At 44.7% G+C, this 17,566-nt stretch overlaps 1 protein-coding gene across 2 annotated transcripts in view; it reads left to right on the forward strand.

Annotated features, from left to right (window-relative positions):
- The first annotated feature begins 224 nt into the window (after window positions 1-224).
- The window catches only part of RHOQ (ras homolog family member Q), a 38,434-nt gene continuing 21,092 nt past the window's right edge, over window positions 225-17,566 (forward strand). Inside the window, exons 1-2 of one of the 2 annotated variants that reach the window (XM_061625437.1) lie at window positions 225-1,245; window positions 2,162-2,220. In XM_061625437.1, the coding sequence (XP_061481421.1) occupies window positions 1,098-1,245; window positions 2,162-2,220 (207 nt within the window). In that variant the 5' untranslated portion in view covers window positions 225-1,097. The remainder of the gene's footprint in view (window positions 1,246-2,161; window positions 2,221-17,566) is intronic. The other variant, XM_061625436.1, reaches the window with a different exon arrangement.

Below are 17,566 nucleotides of genomic sequence, written 5' to 3' on the forward strand. Positions count from 1 at the left end.
ACCTCCCCCAACCTGGTGCCCTCCAGATGTTTTGAACTACAACTCCCATCAGCCCCATCCAGTGCTGGCCAGGGCTGATGGGAGTTGTAGTAAAATAAAACAAAAAAAATCTGGAGGGCACCAGGTTGGGGGAGGCTGCATTAAAGTTCTGAGTATTTATTGATTACGTCGTCGTCGTCGTCGTCCAAGCCAGGGAAAGGGCTTTGCAAAAATGGTGGACGTTTCTCGGCGCCGTTGGCTCTTTGGAGAGGAACCCTCAGCTCCCTGCTCTCCAGCAGCGCTTTGGCATCGCTCCTCCTTTCTCTTCTCAAACCAGTCTGAGGTGGCAGCAGGGCTGACTTTATTCTTCCCTCCCCCCGTTTTTGAGAAGTGGTGTCTGAAATCGGGGCGGGGGGAGCTGGCAGCGTCGAGAGTGCGGGAAAGTAAAGTGGAATCCCAGTTGTTCTCCCTTTCTGGCACGGAGACCGGGCCTTCCTCCCGCTCTGGCAAGGGAGGGAGCTTTTTACACGCGACGGCACATGGGAAGCACTTTAGAATCCAGAAGGCGGCGGGCGAGAAAGCGGTGCCCATCTCGGTGCGGATTTTGCACAGCCCCAAAGTAGTTCCTCTTTCAGCCGGACTGCTGCTGCTGCCGCCGCCGGTCTTATGAGACACTGTGTCATCGCGCCCACTTGGGGCCAGGAGAGCGGAGGAAAAACCCCGCGAGCCAAATTTGGCACTGGAGTGGAGGGCGACGATAACGAGGAAGAGGAAGGGGAGGGGGGGAAGAGAGAGAAGAAATGCCATTTTCAGTGATTTGTGGAGCCCAGCGCTGCTGAAAAGCAACCAGGCAAAATCTCTGCTGCGGCTGTTGCCAGCCTCCAGTCGCTTCCCAACAACTCACTCTTCTCGGCTGAGATCGATGCATCAGGAGGAGCGGCCGCGGCGGCGCCCTTCGCTGCTCGCCGTGTGAAGAACCACCACCACCAAGACCCCGACTCTACCACCCTCCCGCCTGTCTTACACACACACACACACACACACACACCGGTTTCGGTCTCTCTCTGCTTTCCCCTCTCTCTGGTTTTTAAAATGACGATCGGTTTGAGAAGCTCATCATGGCCAATGGGACGGGGGCGACGACGGTCATGCTGAAATGCGTGGTGGTCGGCGACGGGGCGGTGGGCAAAACTTGCCTGCTGATGAGCTATGCCAACGATGCCTTCCCAGAGGAATACGTGCCCACCGTCTTTGACCATTACGCAGGTAATTTGGGAGCGTGGGAGATAGAAAAAAATATAAGGGAAACGCGCGTCTCACTTGGAAGTGCTGCGTAAGGGTGCTCAGTCTCTGCCACCCTCTTCGCCTCCCCCCCGCCACCTTCTTCGCCTCCCCCCCGCCACCCTCTTCGCCTCCCCCCCCACCCTGCCACCCTCTTTGCCCCCCCCCCGCCCCGTAGAAGCAGCAGCAACAGCAGCTCTGGAACTTCAGCAAAAACTTTCCTTTTTCTCAGTTCTGCTCTCCCTCCCTCCCCTGTCCCTCTTTTCTTTTCTCCTGCGTTGACCTTCTTGAGACTAGAGCCTGGATTATTTTATTATATAAATGCCTGCCCAGAAGTGTTCTATTTATGCATTGTGGATAATTTCTATATTGCTGAATATACAACCTATCTTTAAGCTGAGTGGGAAATTTGGGGGGGGGGAGAAAGAAAAAGTGTGACAAAGACCATTATTAGGAAGGGAGGAAGGATTTGTTCCATGCAAGATAAGACCTTGATAGATTGTGACTGACTGAAAGTTGGGGGAGGAAATGAGATAAACTCTGGGGGGGGGGTGAGGCGGTATAGATCACCTATTACCCTCTCACTGCCTCTTGAAGTCATCTTTCTTGTGGACACCTGCATACATGTCTGCGTTCACACACAAAATGGGGACACCTTTTTGTAGCATGCAGCACCTGTTTGGCTCCACCACAAAAGTGTTTTGGAAGTGTATCTTGCACAGAGACAGGCATTTTAAAAAAAATGTTGCCCTACCCCTTTGAGACAATCTGCTTTTTTATGATTATTGTTGAGTCTGGGCGAGTAATTGAAACCACTCATTTGTTTCTTGGGCCTAGAGAAAAAAGTGTGTGTGTGTGTTTCTCAGGGAGGCCCTGCCTTATTTTCTGTTTCTATTTGCAGTCAGTGTGACAGTTGGTGGCAAACAATATCTCCTTGGGCTATATGACACTGCAGGACAGGTAAGGATTTTTCTGATCCACCAGCTTCAGACAGCAAGATTGGTTGCTTTTGAAAAAGAACGAAAAAGTGATCGGCATATGGTGTTTTCCAAAGCTTGAGCTCTTTTCATGCTTACTTGCACATGCTGAATTATTCAAAGACGTCTGTTTATGTCGAGGTGCCTCACTACAGCAGCTGGTAATAATCGTCTCATTTGCTGCCTTGTCACAGATTTTTTTGAGAATGAATTGGCTTCCCCTCACCCTTCCTACTCACCCACTTAACCCCAGTTATTTAAAAATAATAATTACAAACAGCTCCATTAATATCGTAATCCAACTCCTAATGCCCTGTGAAACAAACTACCCTTGTGAGATACTTTATTTTTAGTTCCAAATGGCTGGGTCCTCTTTTGAGTTCTGTCTTGCTTCTCATTGGTGAATGGGCAACATGAGCCTCTGGCTCTGATTGGTGAATAATGGCATCATCTAACTTATGGGAAGGCATTTTGTCTGATTGTGTTTATTACAGCCCAGGGACACATTGCTTTCCATCCTGAAATCATTCCTTTGAGTCAAAACGTTTGCAAGGAATGACTGAATAGTTTTGGAGCACAGCAAACAGAGGGTGCCTTTCCCTCTGTTCGAAATGTATCTGCCCAGGAGAAGAACAAAAAAGAAATCCCAAACTACAGCTTTTGCATCCAGATCAGACATGATGAATAGTAAATTGCCAATAGTGTTGCTGGTTTGCATTATTTTAGCCATAATGGGTTGTATCCAGACTTTGGCCACATCTGCACCTTACATTTAAAGCAGTATTATACCACTCTGAATTCTCCCAAAGAATCCTGGGAACTGTAGTTTGTTAAGGGTGCTGAGAATTGTTGGGAGACCCCTATTCCCCTCATAGAGTTATAGTCCTCAGGGTACCCTGGGAAGAGGGATTGATTGTTAAACCACTCAGGGAATTCTAGCTCTGGGGGAATATAGGAAGCTGCCTTATGCTGAGTCAGACCATTGGTCCACCTAGCTCAGTATTGTCTACACTGACTGGCAGCTGCTCTCCCAAGGTTTCAGGCAGGAGTCTCTCCCAGCCCAACCTGGAGATGAAAGGGATTGAACTTGGGACCTTCTTAACGCAAGTCAGATACTCTACCACTGAGCTACAGCCCTTCTCCTGTGAGTGGAATAGGGGTCTCCTAACAACTCTCAACACCCTTAACAAACAACAGTTCCCAAAATTCTTAGGGGGAAGCCATGACTGTTGAAATGGACTGCCTTCAAGTCAATCCTGACTTAACGGTGACCCTATGAATAGAATTTTCATGGTAAGCGGTATTCAGAGGTGGTTTACCATTGCCTTCCTCTGAGGCTGAGAGGCAGTGTATGGCCCAAGGTCACCCAGTGAGCTTCATGGCTGTGTGTGAATTTGAACCCTCATCTCCCAGGCCGTAGTCCAACACCTTAACCACTACACCACACTGGCTCTCCCCATGACTGTTAAAGTGGTATAATACTGCTTTAAATGTAAGATGTAGATGTGCATTTGTCATGCTTAAAGTGAACACATTGAAATTGTGGGACTTAAGTTCCATCCATTTTAATTGTCTATTCTAAGTGTGACTAAGACTTTAATCCTAGCCCCACTTACATCGGAGTAAGTCCCACTGAATGCAGTGGACTTACAAGTAGACATGGTTAGAATTGAAGCCTAAGTCTAGATGCAACCCATCTTCTGTAATAGCCAAAGCGTAAATTTAGGTTACATCCCCACCATGCATTTAACACACTATTAAAGCACATGGCATCCCCTAAAGAATACAGGGAACTGTAGTTTATTATGAATGCTGGGAATTCTAGTTCTGTGAGTGTAAAGTAGGAGTCTTTGGAGGAATCCACATGCTTTAAATGTATAGTGTGTATGCGACTTAACGTACTGTGCCAGAATGCTTTAAATGCGGATCTTCTTATCAAAGATGCTTCTAAGCTCTGAAAGATGCTTGCAACAAAAATATACTTTGAAACTAGCTATGCAGTCCATGAGACACTTTCTTCATATATTTGTATATCAAGGGATCACTATCACTGGGTGGCATCAAGTATAGTTCATAAGAATAAAAATGAGTTCTGCTGGATTAGGCAATGGATTGCTGTGGTCCAACATCCTGTTTCCCATAGTAGCCAACTAGATTCCTTGGGGAATCCCCAAGAAGGACATGAGGGCAACTGCTCTCTCATGTTTTGTTCCCCAGACTGGTATTCAGAGATGTCCTGGAGGTAACATACCACCATCGTGACTAGTAGCCATTGATAAATGGAGCCACTATGAATTTGTCTAATCCCCCTTTAAAGCTATCTAAGCCAGTGGCCAGCATGACATCTTGTGGCAATGAATTACTCAAATTAATGATGTGAATACAGGAAGCTGGCTTACAGTGAGTCAGACCATTGGTCCATGTAACTCAGTATTGTCTACAATGACTGGCAATGGCTCTCCGGGAATTCAAATAGGAGTCCTCCTAGTCTTACTTGGAGATGTTGAGGATTGAACTTGGGATCTTCTGCATGCAAAGCAGATGCGTTATTGCTGAACTATACTGTGTGAAAGTTCTATCTAGTTTATCTGAACATTATGGGGATGAGAGGAAGAATGATTAATCTGAATAATTAGAATTAATGTATATAAGCTTCTATAATACAACACGGATTTGAACTGTCACAAGATATGGTTTGGATGATAAAATGTTATCTTTTTAAAAAAATTAAGGATCCAAGTATGTGGAACTAGGCATTTGGTCAGAGACTCCCAAACAATAAAATAATAATGGAGTTGGTTTAATTTGTTTTCTATATTTTTACGGCACACACTGCAGTTGTACAATCAAAAACCTTTCTCTAGAGTCATGCTTGCTATAAACTTTCACTGTTTCAGCAGCTGGAGTACTAAGTAAACATCTAAAAAAGAACAGCAGGACCTTCAGTAAAATTGCAAGACACTACAATTCTTAATTAGTAACTCCAGGATAGCAATATGAGCAGGCAGATCCTTACAAACTCTCTTTTTTTAAATAAGTGGCTTGAAGTCCTACAAAACTTCCAAAATGGTGTCGGTGTGGCATGAAAGACTTGAACATGGCTTCCATGCTCTTAGGAGACTGATGACTTAGCAACTATACCAGTCCAACAGCAGAAATCCCAACTGAGATGTTTAGAGTTGCTGTAGCAAAAAATAAACATTAGGATCCCATGTTGAGTGCTTGAGAGAGAGGTCATAGTGGTGGCACATAGTCTTCAGAGCAGGAATGGGGATCCTATAGCCCTCACAATGTTGTTGGACTGCAACTCCCATCATCCCTGAGTACTGGTCCATGTTGACTGGGGCTGATGGGAACTGAAGTCCAGCATAATCTGGGGGGCTACAGGGTCCCCACCCGTTTTAGAAACACAAATTCTCAGGTTCAGAATCTCTGGTTAAAGATGTCAAGTAGCAGGGACAGAAAAGTCTGAGGCCTTGAAGACATGCTACTAGTGAGAACAGTTTGGGGCTAGATGAACCAGTGATACGATTCAGTATGAGGCAGCTTCATACGTTCATCACAGTTCTTGTCTCAATAAAAAGGGGTTTTGTTGGCTTTTGCAGAGTATACCTGCAGAGAAGAATGAGATGATGTTGGAGCTAGCATCATAGAGTAAGGGTGGAGGCAGTGGCAGCCGGTGACTTCATGTCAGTGGGCAATGGATCCACCAAGTTTTAGTCCGAACTTTCAAGGAGAGGTCCAAGGAGATTCAGCACCTTGAAAGTTTGGACTAAGACCCAGGGCGGATTCCACTGCCCCACTGACATAGAGCCACCAGCCATTACTAGGTGGAGGACCTTGTACAGCGCTCTGTCCTCATTCCTTTGTGCAGAACTACATGCTGGGGGGGGCGAGGCTAAAGTGGGTGGAGTAATGGATGAGACTCTTATAGTTGGCTACATTCCAGCCACACAAAAGTCAGAGATTTGTATTCACACACAGGCCAGATCCACACTATATATTTAAGCACTACTATACCACGTTAACAGTCATGGTTTCCCCCAAAGAATCCTGGGAATTGCAGTTTGTTAACAGTAATGAGAGTTGTTAGGAGACACCTGTTCTCCTCACAGAGTTACAATTCCCAGGGAACTCTGGCAATTGTAGCTCTGTGAAGGGAAGAGGGGTCTCCTAACAACTCTCAGCACCCTTAATGAACTACAGCCCCCAGGATTCTTTGGGGGGAAGCCATGACTGATAAAGTGGTATAATAGTGATGTGATGTTTGGTACGGATGTGGCCACACAGAGACATTTCTCTCCATCCTCCACCTAGGTAACCAAGAATCATCACTTTTCAAGGGCCCTTTCCAGTCAGACAAAAGCACTCAAGGAAGGCATGGGGGAGGGCCAGCATAGATGCTCTGGGGTTACATCATTCTTCCTTTTAAGTCTTACCAATACATGATGAGTAGCAGGAAAGAAAACGGATATTTTCATTTTTAAAAAGACAGTGGGAGAAGAGAATGATTGGCCTACAAAGACTGCAATGTAGCCTAAACTGTTAGGAGCCCCATGGTACAATTACAGATAATTTGACATGAAAATCAACTTAACGTGAACAAACTTGGATTTTTTTTTATTAAAAAAAAAAACATATTCCAAATTGAAGGCCTTTAAATGGGTTGTCCTACAATGGAAAGGAAATCCAAACTGGCAAGGTTAAATGATATGATCTGTAAGGTCACAAGACAAGTTGAAAGCCAGTCTTTTGATAACTATGACTGGCTTCCTGTGTACTTTCAGACTGCCACTCAGTAGTTCCTGACCACTCTTCTGTCATAAGGTTTTTCTGGCTTGAAGCCAAGCTGGGGCAAGGAGTCCTTTTTCTACATACATTCTGGACATGTGTTACCAGCATTGGTCTTCCCGCTCCTTTTCACATCAAAACCAGGGTTTTCCCCCCCAGTACTAGCCTGTGTCTAGGGATTGGAATAAAGCCTACATCTGCAGTTAATCCCATGCTTTGGGGAAGCAACAGTTTGCTTTAGGGAAGTAGCTTACCAGGCCTTCTGCTAAATCTGTTGAGTATGTTTGGGGAGATAGGCTGGTAACACTTTTTGTGAGTCGAGCAAGTTTTTGTACTTGCTTATGAGCCTGATTAAGCCAAAGAAATCCTGTTATAGAGCTAAAGTACGTCTCTGGCCTTGCCTATGTTGTAACTGAGTTTAACCTCTAGCATTACAACCAGAGCTGTGCAGAATGTATGCTTTTTCTAATTTTTCAAGTTGAAAATAGTGCGTTCAAGGCAGTAAAAATATTTCTCCCAGTTCTCCTTAAATGTGCAAGTGTTTACCTTTTGTTTTTAAGTTGCTTGCTGCCATTGTTTCCCCTGCCTGCTACTGTTGCTGTGCCATTTTTCTCCTGGTTTGGGTGCCTTTCTCCTTATTAAGAGAGAGCCCACCCAATCAGAGACCATGAAGTGAATGCAATGATATGTCTCTGTGCTCATCTCACTAAAGGCAAATGAACCAATTAAGAGTGAGGGTAGTGTTTCCTGGACTGGTCACACGAGTGAACCTAGCCAATTGGGGATCTCATGGTGAGCATGGTGATGCCTCCGCCACCAAGGGCAAATGAAATCTATTCAGAGCAACGCCTTGTTTTGCACTAATCCCCATAAAAAGGGGAATACCATTTGATGTTGATCAAAGTGTCTGTGAAAATCTGCCCTACCCCAGTTTAGCTTTAATTTTAACCCGAGGAAACAACATCTCAGTCCACTCAGAGATAGGTTCATGTGTTTGTATTCTCTCTTTTAGTACCAGAAAGTATTGGTCTCAGAGACATCTGCAAGAATGTCCTCAGTGAGGTTTTCCATTCATTTCTACCATGTGTCTGAGAAGGGCTTATTTATAGCAGGGATGGCCAGCTATTTTATTCTCATGAGATATATTCTCTAGGTAGCAATTTGGGGCTAACAAGTGCATTTGGTCACACATGCAGCCCCTCCTCATGGATGATTAGAGATTCCATAACAGCCTTTCCCAACCTAGTGCCCTCCAGATGTTTTAGATTACAACTCTTCATAGAATCATAGTATGATAGTAGAGTTGGAAGGTTATCGAGTCCAACTCCCTGCTCAATGCAGAAATCCAAATTAAAACATATCTGACAGGTGGCCAGCTGTCTCTTGAATGCCTCCAGTATTGGAGAGCCCACCAGTTCCCTAGTTTATTGGTTCCATTGTCATTCTGCTCTAACAGTTAGGAAATTTTTCCTGATGTTCAGTCGAAATCTGGCTTCCTCCAATTTGAGCCATTATTCTGTGTCCTGCACTCTGGGACCATCGAGAAGAGAACCTGGCCCTCTTCTGTGTGACCACCTTTCAAGTACCATTCAAGTTGCTATATTACCCCAATTCAGCATGACTAATGGTCAAGGATGATGGGAGTTGTAGTCCAAAACACCTGAAGCACACTAGGTTTGGGAAGGCTGCTCTGTTAGTAATAATGAGAAATAAACTACAACATTGTATACAATTTCTAAGAGGCATATAACATGAAAGAGTAGATAATCTGTATCTCTGGCAGCCAAAAACATCCTCCTCCTAATTCTTTTTACAACTAACATTGTGGGCAAACTTTTCAATATACCTTGAATAAAAATTTATAAGACTGCCTAGACCAGGTGAGATTGTAGGGACTGGATTGGGCCAGTTGGTCACCCTGCCCTACAACATAACCTCTTTGGAATACCAGGGTAAACAGGAACAGGTGTATGACTGTACCCTATTCCAAATATGATCAGCAGAAATGTCATGGTTGTATGCTTGAGATTTGGTGTACCATAATGGGTATATGCAAACATTACGAGCCAGACTCTTCTCCAATGCAAATCTCAGACATGAGCTAATATGCCACTTCCTTTCGACCTCATCTCGTTGACCCATCCAGATACAACAACTATTAATTAATTATTATTTTATTGCATCCCTCCTCCCAGAGGAGCCCAGGTGGCAAACACTTCTGTGAAAAGAAAACATACAATTAAAATAAAGTAAAACATATTTAAAGCATTTCAAAACATCTAAAAACATTAAAACATAATAAATAAAACATAATATAGCAAAATCATGTGTCTGGATAGGTCTGCTTTTCAGCAGGTGTCTAAAAGGGTTCAGTGATGGCACTTGCCTAATGTTAAGAGGCAGGGAGTTCCAAAGTACAGGTGGTGCCACAATAAAGCAGAGCTTGGAAAAAATACTTTTTTAAACTACAACTCCCATCAGCCCCAGCCAGCATGACCACTTGATTAGGCTGATGGGAGTTGTAGTTCAAAAAAGTAACTTTTCCAAGCTCTGCACTAAAGGAATGACTCCTTACAAATGCAGAATTGACTTTGTGTGGCACTTGCACAAGTGCAAGTTTTGCAGATCAAAAGTAGTAGTAGTAGTAGTAGTAGAATAACAATAGCGATGCTGATGCTAAGTCTTCCTTGTAAGAAGCAGGTTGAACAGATTATAGTAATAATATCAGAAGAGCCACTTTCTCCTGTATGAACCTGACACCATACTAGATAATTAACCAAAGTTCTTCCCTGAGTACTCCCACCTTCAGAGGTTAGGTTGGTAGGCTTTTTTGATTTTGGTTCCCAAACTAGAGAACCCCTCCTCAGAAATATTTTCCAGGGTCTTAGTGAATATTGTAAACTTGCAAAATACTGAAGCCATGAGGGTGTGGGGAAAATTCCTCAGGGCTGTAGCCAGCCATGCCCTCTTTTGAAATACTCTATTCCATTCTTTCCCCAACCTGGTTTCCTATCCCCCACCAATAGTCATCCATACTTACTAAGCATACTCCATCCTCCCCCATCCCTTGTTCTTTTTCTAAAGGTTTTTGTATTTCTGCAAACCTTGAGGTTCCTCCACGCCTATCAATGCCTCCCTCTGTATATGGATGGTGCTGTTTGTTACATAAGGATCCACACTTGAGGAATGAGTATGTAGGATAATGATACTTAATTTTCTTATCAGTTCTAAATGTACTTTACTACTCTGAGAAAATGCTATTTATGTAAAAGCTGTATTCAAATAATAATTACAAGTATGTAGGGATAGTTAACATCAATATTGTAGATTTTCTTCCATAGTTATTAGAAACTATTTTGAGGGAGTAAGGTGCAGCTAAAACAATATTTTTAAAGCCTTGCCTTAAAAAGCAGTTCACTCATTATTCTCTAAAGATAAAATCGTTCATAGGGTTGTCCCATTGAAACTGTCATGACTTCCCCCAAAGAATCCTGGTAACTGTAGTTCGTTAAGTGTGCTGAGAGTTATTAGAAGACCTCTGTTTCCCTCACAGAGCTACAATTCCCAGTGTGGTTTAACAGTCAATCTTTCTTCAATCCTTCTTTCCAGGGAACTCTGGGAATTGTAGTTCTGTGAGGCAGTGGAGGCTGGTGGCTCCAATGCCAGCGGTGCAGTGAATATGCTCCAGGTTTTAGTCCAAATGTTGAAGGAGCTCCTTGAAAATTCAGACTAAAACCTGTAGCGGATTCACTGCCCCACTGACATCGGAGCCACCAGCCTCCATTGCTATGGGGAATAGGGGTCTCCTAATAACTCTCAGCGCCCTTTACAAACTACAGTTACCAGGATTCTTTGGGGGAAGCCATGACTGTTTTAAGTGTTATAATACTGCTTTAAATGTATAGTGCAGATGGGGCCTAAGAAATAGTTTGGTATACCGTATTTTATTTTTATTTATTTATTATCTGATCTATATCCCGCCCTTCCTCCCAGCAGGAGCCATATCATGTAAACCAGCTGTTTATGTCTTAAATGTTTTAGTATTATAGGCAGCCTTGGGGCTGTATGCCAAAACATGGGACAAACAACTGTGAAACAAATGAAACAGTGTACCTTACGTCCTTTCTTGGGAATGCCAAGTGCTGTTGTAGCCATCTAAAATGATGTGAAAAGATGCACGTATAACAGGCTATGCTTGTTTGGAGATTAGCTCCCTGCTCAAAATCTTGGAGGAAATTTCTACAATAGTTTCTGGCTATTGACAAAGTATAGGAGGTTATGTGCAGGTGTGTGTGTGCGCACATGGACTCCATGGAGCAGAAAATAGCCAGCACACTTGGTGATCAGAGGAAGCATATTTCATTCTGCAGCTGTAGCAACTAGTTCCTATTTCTAGGAAGTGGATGGAAAGTGCCACTCTTTAATGACAAGGGTTTCCACAGTTAATGCCTCCCAGAGGTGGACACTGTGTTTTCTCTCTCTGTCACCAAAACTGAGTGATGTTCCAGGAGGATTATGAAACCTGTAACTGTGGAGTAATTCTCCTAGTACTGCCAGATAATTTTGTTGCTATTTGTCCACTTTCTATGGTTCATATTCATTTACAAAGCACTGCATTCACTCTCTTGATAACTCAGTGCAGTCAGTCACGGTCACTATGATTTCCATTTTAAAGACGGCAAACTGAGTCTACGACAATCTGGTAAACCTCCAATCATCTGTGGCAAACAAAATTACCTACCTGTGATCAGGAAGGAATCACACATCTCTGCATCCTCCATCTGGGCAAGCGAGAAGCATTATCATAGCTCAAGGTCACATTCCAGCCAGGCAAAAGCACTCGAGGAGGGTGTGGAGCGGGAGGTGAGGGGAGAGTGGCCTGGAGAAATTCTTGAGGGCCAGACAGAGAATCTTGGAGGGCTGCATTTGGCCTCAGTCCTGTACAGGTTCCCCATTTTTGGTGTGTAGCAACTTTGGAAAGTCCTTAGAAGTTTGACTAGTCTCCCTTGTCTAGCCATCCCTGTATTTGGGATAAATTAGACGTGATGCTGGGAAATAGCATTCTTCCTTTTGTACATCCTCCTGTTCACAGATGCAGTGAGGTGGGACCGGCCTTACTTTAAAGTAAAAGGAGTGGGCAGGAGAGCAGTGCTTTCCCTTCTCGTTCTTTACTGCCTCTCGCTGTTCCCACAGTTTGTTGCTCCAGCAACTCACCCCTGCATTGCCTTGCCTCCTTGCAGCTGGTTGCTCTGGCAGGTTTGTTCCCCCATTCGCCTCTCACATGTGGTATCAAAGGGTTCACTGGAAACTAGAACTCTGAGCATCTTCTTTGTTTCCCCTATCTGCTGTCCTTTCTGAGCCCTCCTCCCTTGTTAGAGCAGGGGTCGCCAATCTTTTTGGGCCAGTGGGAATTTTGAGAAAGTGCTGTGGGTGCCACAAGATAACTGCTGTGAGGACATGACCTCATACAAACTGGCTGCTGTGGGGGCATGGGTAGGAGAAGCTGAGGCTGTGCAAAGAGTGATAGAGCAGGAAGAGCAGGTAGTGTCTTGTGCATTGTGGATTTTTGAGGGGACATTTATTGAGATCTTTTATGGCTGCCATAGGAAGTAGTGGTGAGCACACTGGCAGCCCTGGGTGCCACGTCAGTGACCCTTGGGTTAGAGCTTTCACCTTCCTAGAGTGATCCCATCCAGTCAGGAACTGTGGGATGAATGTGTTGATGCAATAATGTTATGTGGCTATGTGCATGGATGTGACTGAAGGTGCCTTAACCACACAGGTCCCATGGAAGAGCCTATGTGCACAGAGGTCTATGTTTGTAGGCATTCCAATGGCTCCAGTGTTCACACTCAGTGCACGATGTCAGGGACAGGGGACATGGTGTTGCCCTGCTGCCTTTTTCAACATGTGGACAGGGGCGTCACTACCGGGGTGCGGAGGGTGCGGCCCGCACCCGGGTGTCACCATGAGGGGGTGGCACCCAGAGCCGCCCCGCGCCGTTGCCCGGCAAGGCTGCTCCAACTCCTCCTCGGAGGCGGGCGGCCGGGTGGGCGAGACCGGGAGCAGTGTCAGTGGGGTGAGGGAGGCGCGCCAGCGTTCCCAGGCCTTCTCCGGCTGGGTGCCCCTCCGGCGCGTGCCCTCCCAGGGGCATGGACAGGGTGGCTGGCCTCAAGTGTGCATGCACGCGCGTGCACACACAACCCCAGCCACCTCATCCATGCCCCTGGGAGGGAGCGCACTGGAGGTCCGCACCCCCCCGCACTCCCGCTAGTGACGCCGCTGCATGTGGACCCCCATAACACAATCAATGTGTGAATGAGGCTTGTTTGGAAGCTTAGCATATGGTTCAGGTTCTACATTAATGGCTAGCACTAACAATGTTTTGCTGAATTGAGTCTTCAGTCAGTAGCTGGTGGGTGGTGCTTTCGTGCTTGACTTAACTCCTTGGCTCTCAGAAGCAGAATAAATTTTGTGAAATCGTTTTTTTTTAAAAAAATGAAAGCAGAATAAATTAGTAATCTGCATGACTTGAAACAGCAGCAGGTTTCAGATTTCCCTGTTGCAGAATTTATTTAATGTTGGTACCAAATTTTGCATATCTTTAAAAGCACAGTGCCCTGCTTCTTCTCCCAGTTTTTTAAGGTTTTCCATAGCCTCTGACTATATCTTTATTTGTCTCAAACCTTTAGAAACATTACACCATTCCATTTTTAAAATGCAGAAAATTATATACTCTTTTTTTATCAAAAAAGAAAACAATCCATGGCATGTCCTTTCCTTAGCACCTTAAAAAATAACTTTGAAAGTCTAAGCTCCTGCTGGGAGGAAGGGCAGGATATAAATCAAATAATAAATATATAAATAAAATCTAGCTTTTAAAAAGAAAGATTAAAAGAGAAGAGTGGTCTATTCATCCTGCAGAAGGATTTTGCAGGCTCTCATTAGTGAGCACTGTTGTGGAAAGAGATGATAAAATGGATCCATAACTGGGACTCTGCCCTTCACAAAGAAACAGCCTTGAGTACATATGAGCCTTTCCCAGACACCCTTTTTAGCAGCACTAATGGCTACCCTTCACAACATGAAGGTTGGCTTCCTTTGGCAGCTCTGACCAATATCTATTTTTGCTTCTTCTTCTAAAAACAGATGGTTCTGATTGAGAGCCTTCTCTTATGATTCCTTGCCATAAGCTGTGAGAGCAACAGCTGGTTCACAGTGTAGCAATCACAAAACCCAGATATGGTCCTTCAGAGCATTTGATCTTTTCTGATCTCAATTACATTTCCTTGCCCCAACTTGTAGCTCCTTGAGGCTCATCCAGATGAACTATTTATTGAGCATTCATCTTGATTTGCTTGCCTGGAGCATGTGCGGAGGTTAGACAATGTCCAGACTTATTGATACCAATTTGCGGGATGGTGATATGACAATGAGCATTTGTCTTGATTTCCTAGTGGGGTGCTTATATGTCTTCCTGCTAATCGTTAGTTCACCCCACACTTTTCACTGCATTTCTCTGTAACTTTCCTAATGGCAAAAAGTCAGTGGTTTGTTTTTTAAAGTGGATTTGTTGCACTAGAGTGACAGAGTGCTTTAATCCAGTGTTCTTCAGCCTTGGGTCCCTAGATGTTGTTAGACTACATCTCCATAATCTCCCGGCCATTTTAGCCAATGGCCAGGGATGATGGGAAGTTGTAATCCAACTACATCTGGGGATCCAAGGTTGAAAAACAGTGGTTTAATCTTTAATTGCACAACCCTAAATTTCTGGCATGCACTTGAATCCCTCCTGTAAAATAGTGATGGTCAGGAGGAACCCTTTGTTTGTTTAATGTCATCACTGTGTCATAAAAAAGGTATGTTCAGAACAGGTCTTAGAAGAAAACTGGAGGAGAGGGTGCTGGGGAGAGAGCGATTTCCACTGTCTGGTGTCACTTGGAGGGGGACAGGAACAGTGCCATAATTAGTCATCATTTCTGCAACCAGGGCATGCTTCTAGTTTTATGCTGACTCCCAAAGGACCCAACCACTTTAGACTGACTCCTGAGCTGACTCCTCTGAGGAATGATTAGTCAAATCTGGGGGAATTGCATGACTAGGGATGAGTGGATTTCCCCTCTTTTCTTCCTTCACTACTTCAAGGGTAGGGTTGAGAAAAGGAGTCAGCAGTGTTGGGCATCTACCAGGGGCCCAGGGGCCATGAGCAGTTCTAGGGTGCTGCTCTTCCTCAACCTCATCCCTCAATAAGCTTCGGAACATGTTGATTTCTAGTTTTTCATCCAACACCTTGGAAAACATGGCTCATGATTCCAGATTACAAGAAAATACAGTAATACTTCAGTCAACACATCCTCCAGGAAAGAAGCTCCTTTTAACAAAGTCTTTTTTGGGTGCAGGGGTGTGGGGGATGCACACTTTGACATAGTCAGAATGTTGGCTCCTTGTCTACTGGAAGGTGGCTGCTGCAGGCGGCTCTCTCACACATGGCTGGAATGGTGCTCCTTGCCAAGTGGTGCAGGCGCCTCTGCAGTAAACAGTGCTTCGGGTGCCCTAGAAGCAGAGCTTGGAAAAGTTACTTTTTTGAACTACAACTCCCATCAGCCCAATCCAGTGGCCATGCTGGCTGGGGCTGATGGGAGTTATAGTTCAAAAAAGTAACTTTTCCAAGCTCTGCAGAAGTAATGTTTACTGCAGACATGTCTGCTCGAGTGCAGGGGAGGATGGCAGAGAAAGAGAGAGAGAGACCAAGCACAGGGTGGTAGTGGTGGCTGCCCCTTGCCTGCTTGCTTGAGTGTATGAAGCCTTCAAGCATGCAAGGCTTACTTGACCTGGTTGCTTCATTTCAGACATATGTATTGTTCATTTTGAATAAAAGGTTTGCTGCAATATGTTGACCTGCTCTTCTTTTGTGGTGTAGGAACCTATCCCTGTTCTTTCCATGTTATTCCTACCTCTGGTACCAAAGTTTCTGTTAAAGAAGTAATGTGCAGGAATGCATCTACTTTGTTAACTGAGGTATTACTGTACAACACATTTTTAAATTACTGTGATAATTGTCAGTCTGTTACGAGACTTTCAACATTTATCCATTTAAAGCAGTAATGGCCTTTCTCAAATGATTCTGGGAACTGTAGTTTGTTAAAGGTGCGGAGAGTTAGGAGACCTTTATTCCCTCTCACAGAGCTACAGTTCCCATAGTGGTTTAATAATCAATCCCTCTTGCCAGGGAACTCTGGGAATTGTAGCTCTGTGAGAGGAATAGGGGTCTCTTAACAACTCTCAGCATGTTAAGGAATCACACAATTACATCAGGAGTTGAGCTCAGAGTTCTTGTTCTTACTGTTTTATAGAGAGATGCTGAAGTGTGAGATGGGTATAAGTTTTTATTATTATTATTATTATTTTATTTTGTTTACATCCCGTCCTTCCTCCCAGTAGGAGTCCAGGGTGGCAAACAAAAGCACTCTAAAACATCTTAAAAACAGACTTTAAAATATATTAAAACAAAACATCTTTAAAACACATTAAAAACATCTTTAAAAAAAACTTTAAAAACATCTTAAAAAGCAATTCCAACACAGACACAGACTGGGATAAGGTCTCTACGTGAAATGCTTGTTGAAAGAGGAAGGTCTTCATGAGGTGCTGAAAAGATAACAGAGATGGTGCTTGTCTAATGTTTAAGGGGAGAGAATTCCAAAGGATAGGTGCCACAACACCAAAGGTCCACTTCCTTTGTTGTGCTCAATGGACCTTCTGATAAGATGGTATCTACAGGAGACCCATACCTGCAGAGAGCAGTGACTGACTGGGTATATGCAGGGTAAGATAATGTTTCAGGTATCCTGGTCCCAAGCTGTATACGGCTCTGTACACCAAAACCAGAACCTTGAACTTAGCCCTGCTCTGTCTACTGGGAACTCCCCCAGGGCATTCAGGAATATAGTCGATTCTATTAGTCTCCAGGGGCAGGCCATCTTAATCTGTCCACCACCCCTGCAGGGGAGGATTGGAGCCATAAGTCTAAACTTCACCAGGGAGTAGTCTGACCATGACAATGGGGTGACATCCACCACCACCCATCTCCAGAACACCCCTTCCTCCATCTGGAGCAAAAACCAAGTTGAGGGTGTGCCCTGCCCTATGTGTCGGACTGGTGACAACTTGAGACATCCCCATGGTCATCATGGAGGCCATGAAGTCCTGAGCCAGAACACTAGAGGCAGCCTCAGCATGGACAATGAAATCACCCAGGACTATTGGTCTGGGCAATACCACAGCTGAGATGGCCTCCACCAGCTTGGTCAGAGAAGCTGCTGGGCAGCAGGGTGGACTGTCCGCTAGCAGCAACCCTAGTTTATGTCTCCTTGGCCTGACACCAGGTGCAGGCCCTCACAACCAGCTCCAAGACAGAGTGGTTTCCCGGTGACACAAATGGAAGCTCTGTAGACTACAGCAACTCCCCCCCGCCCCGTCTCTGCAGCTTGTGCTGGTGTTGCACTGAGTATCCATGTGGGCAAAGCTGGGTCAGCTCA

Source organism: Rhineura floridana, chromosome 4, assembly GCF_030035675.1.
Source record: "Rhineura floridana isolate rRhiFlo1 chromosome 4, rRhiFlo1.hap2, whole genome shotgun sequence".
NCBI classification, from domain to species: Eukaryota; Metazoa; Chordata; class Lepidosauria; order Squamata; family Rhineuridae; genus Rhineura; species Rhineura floridana.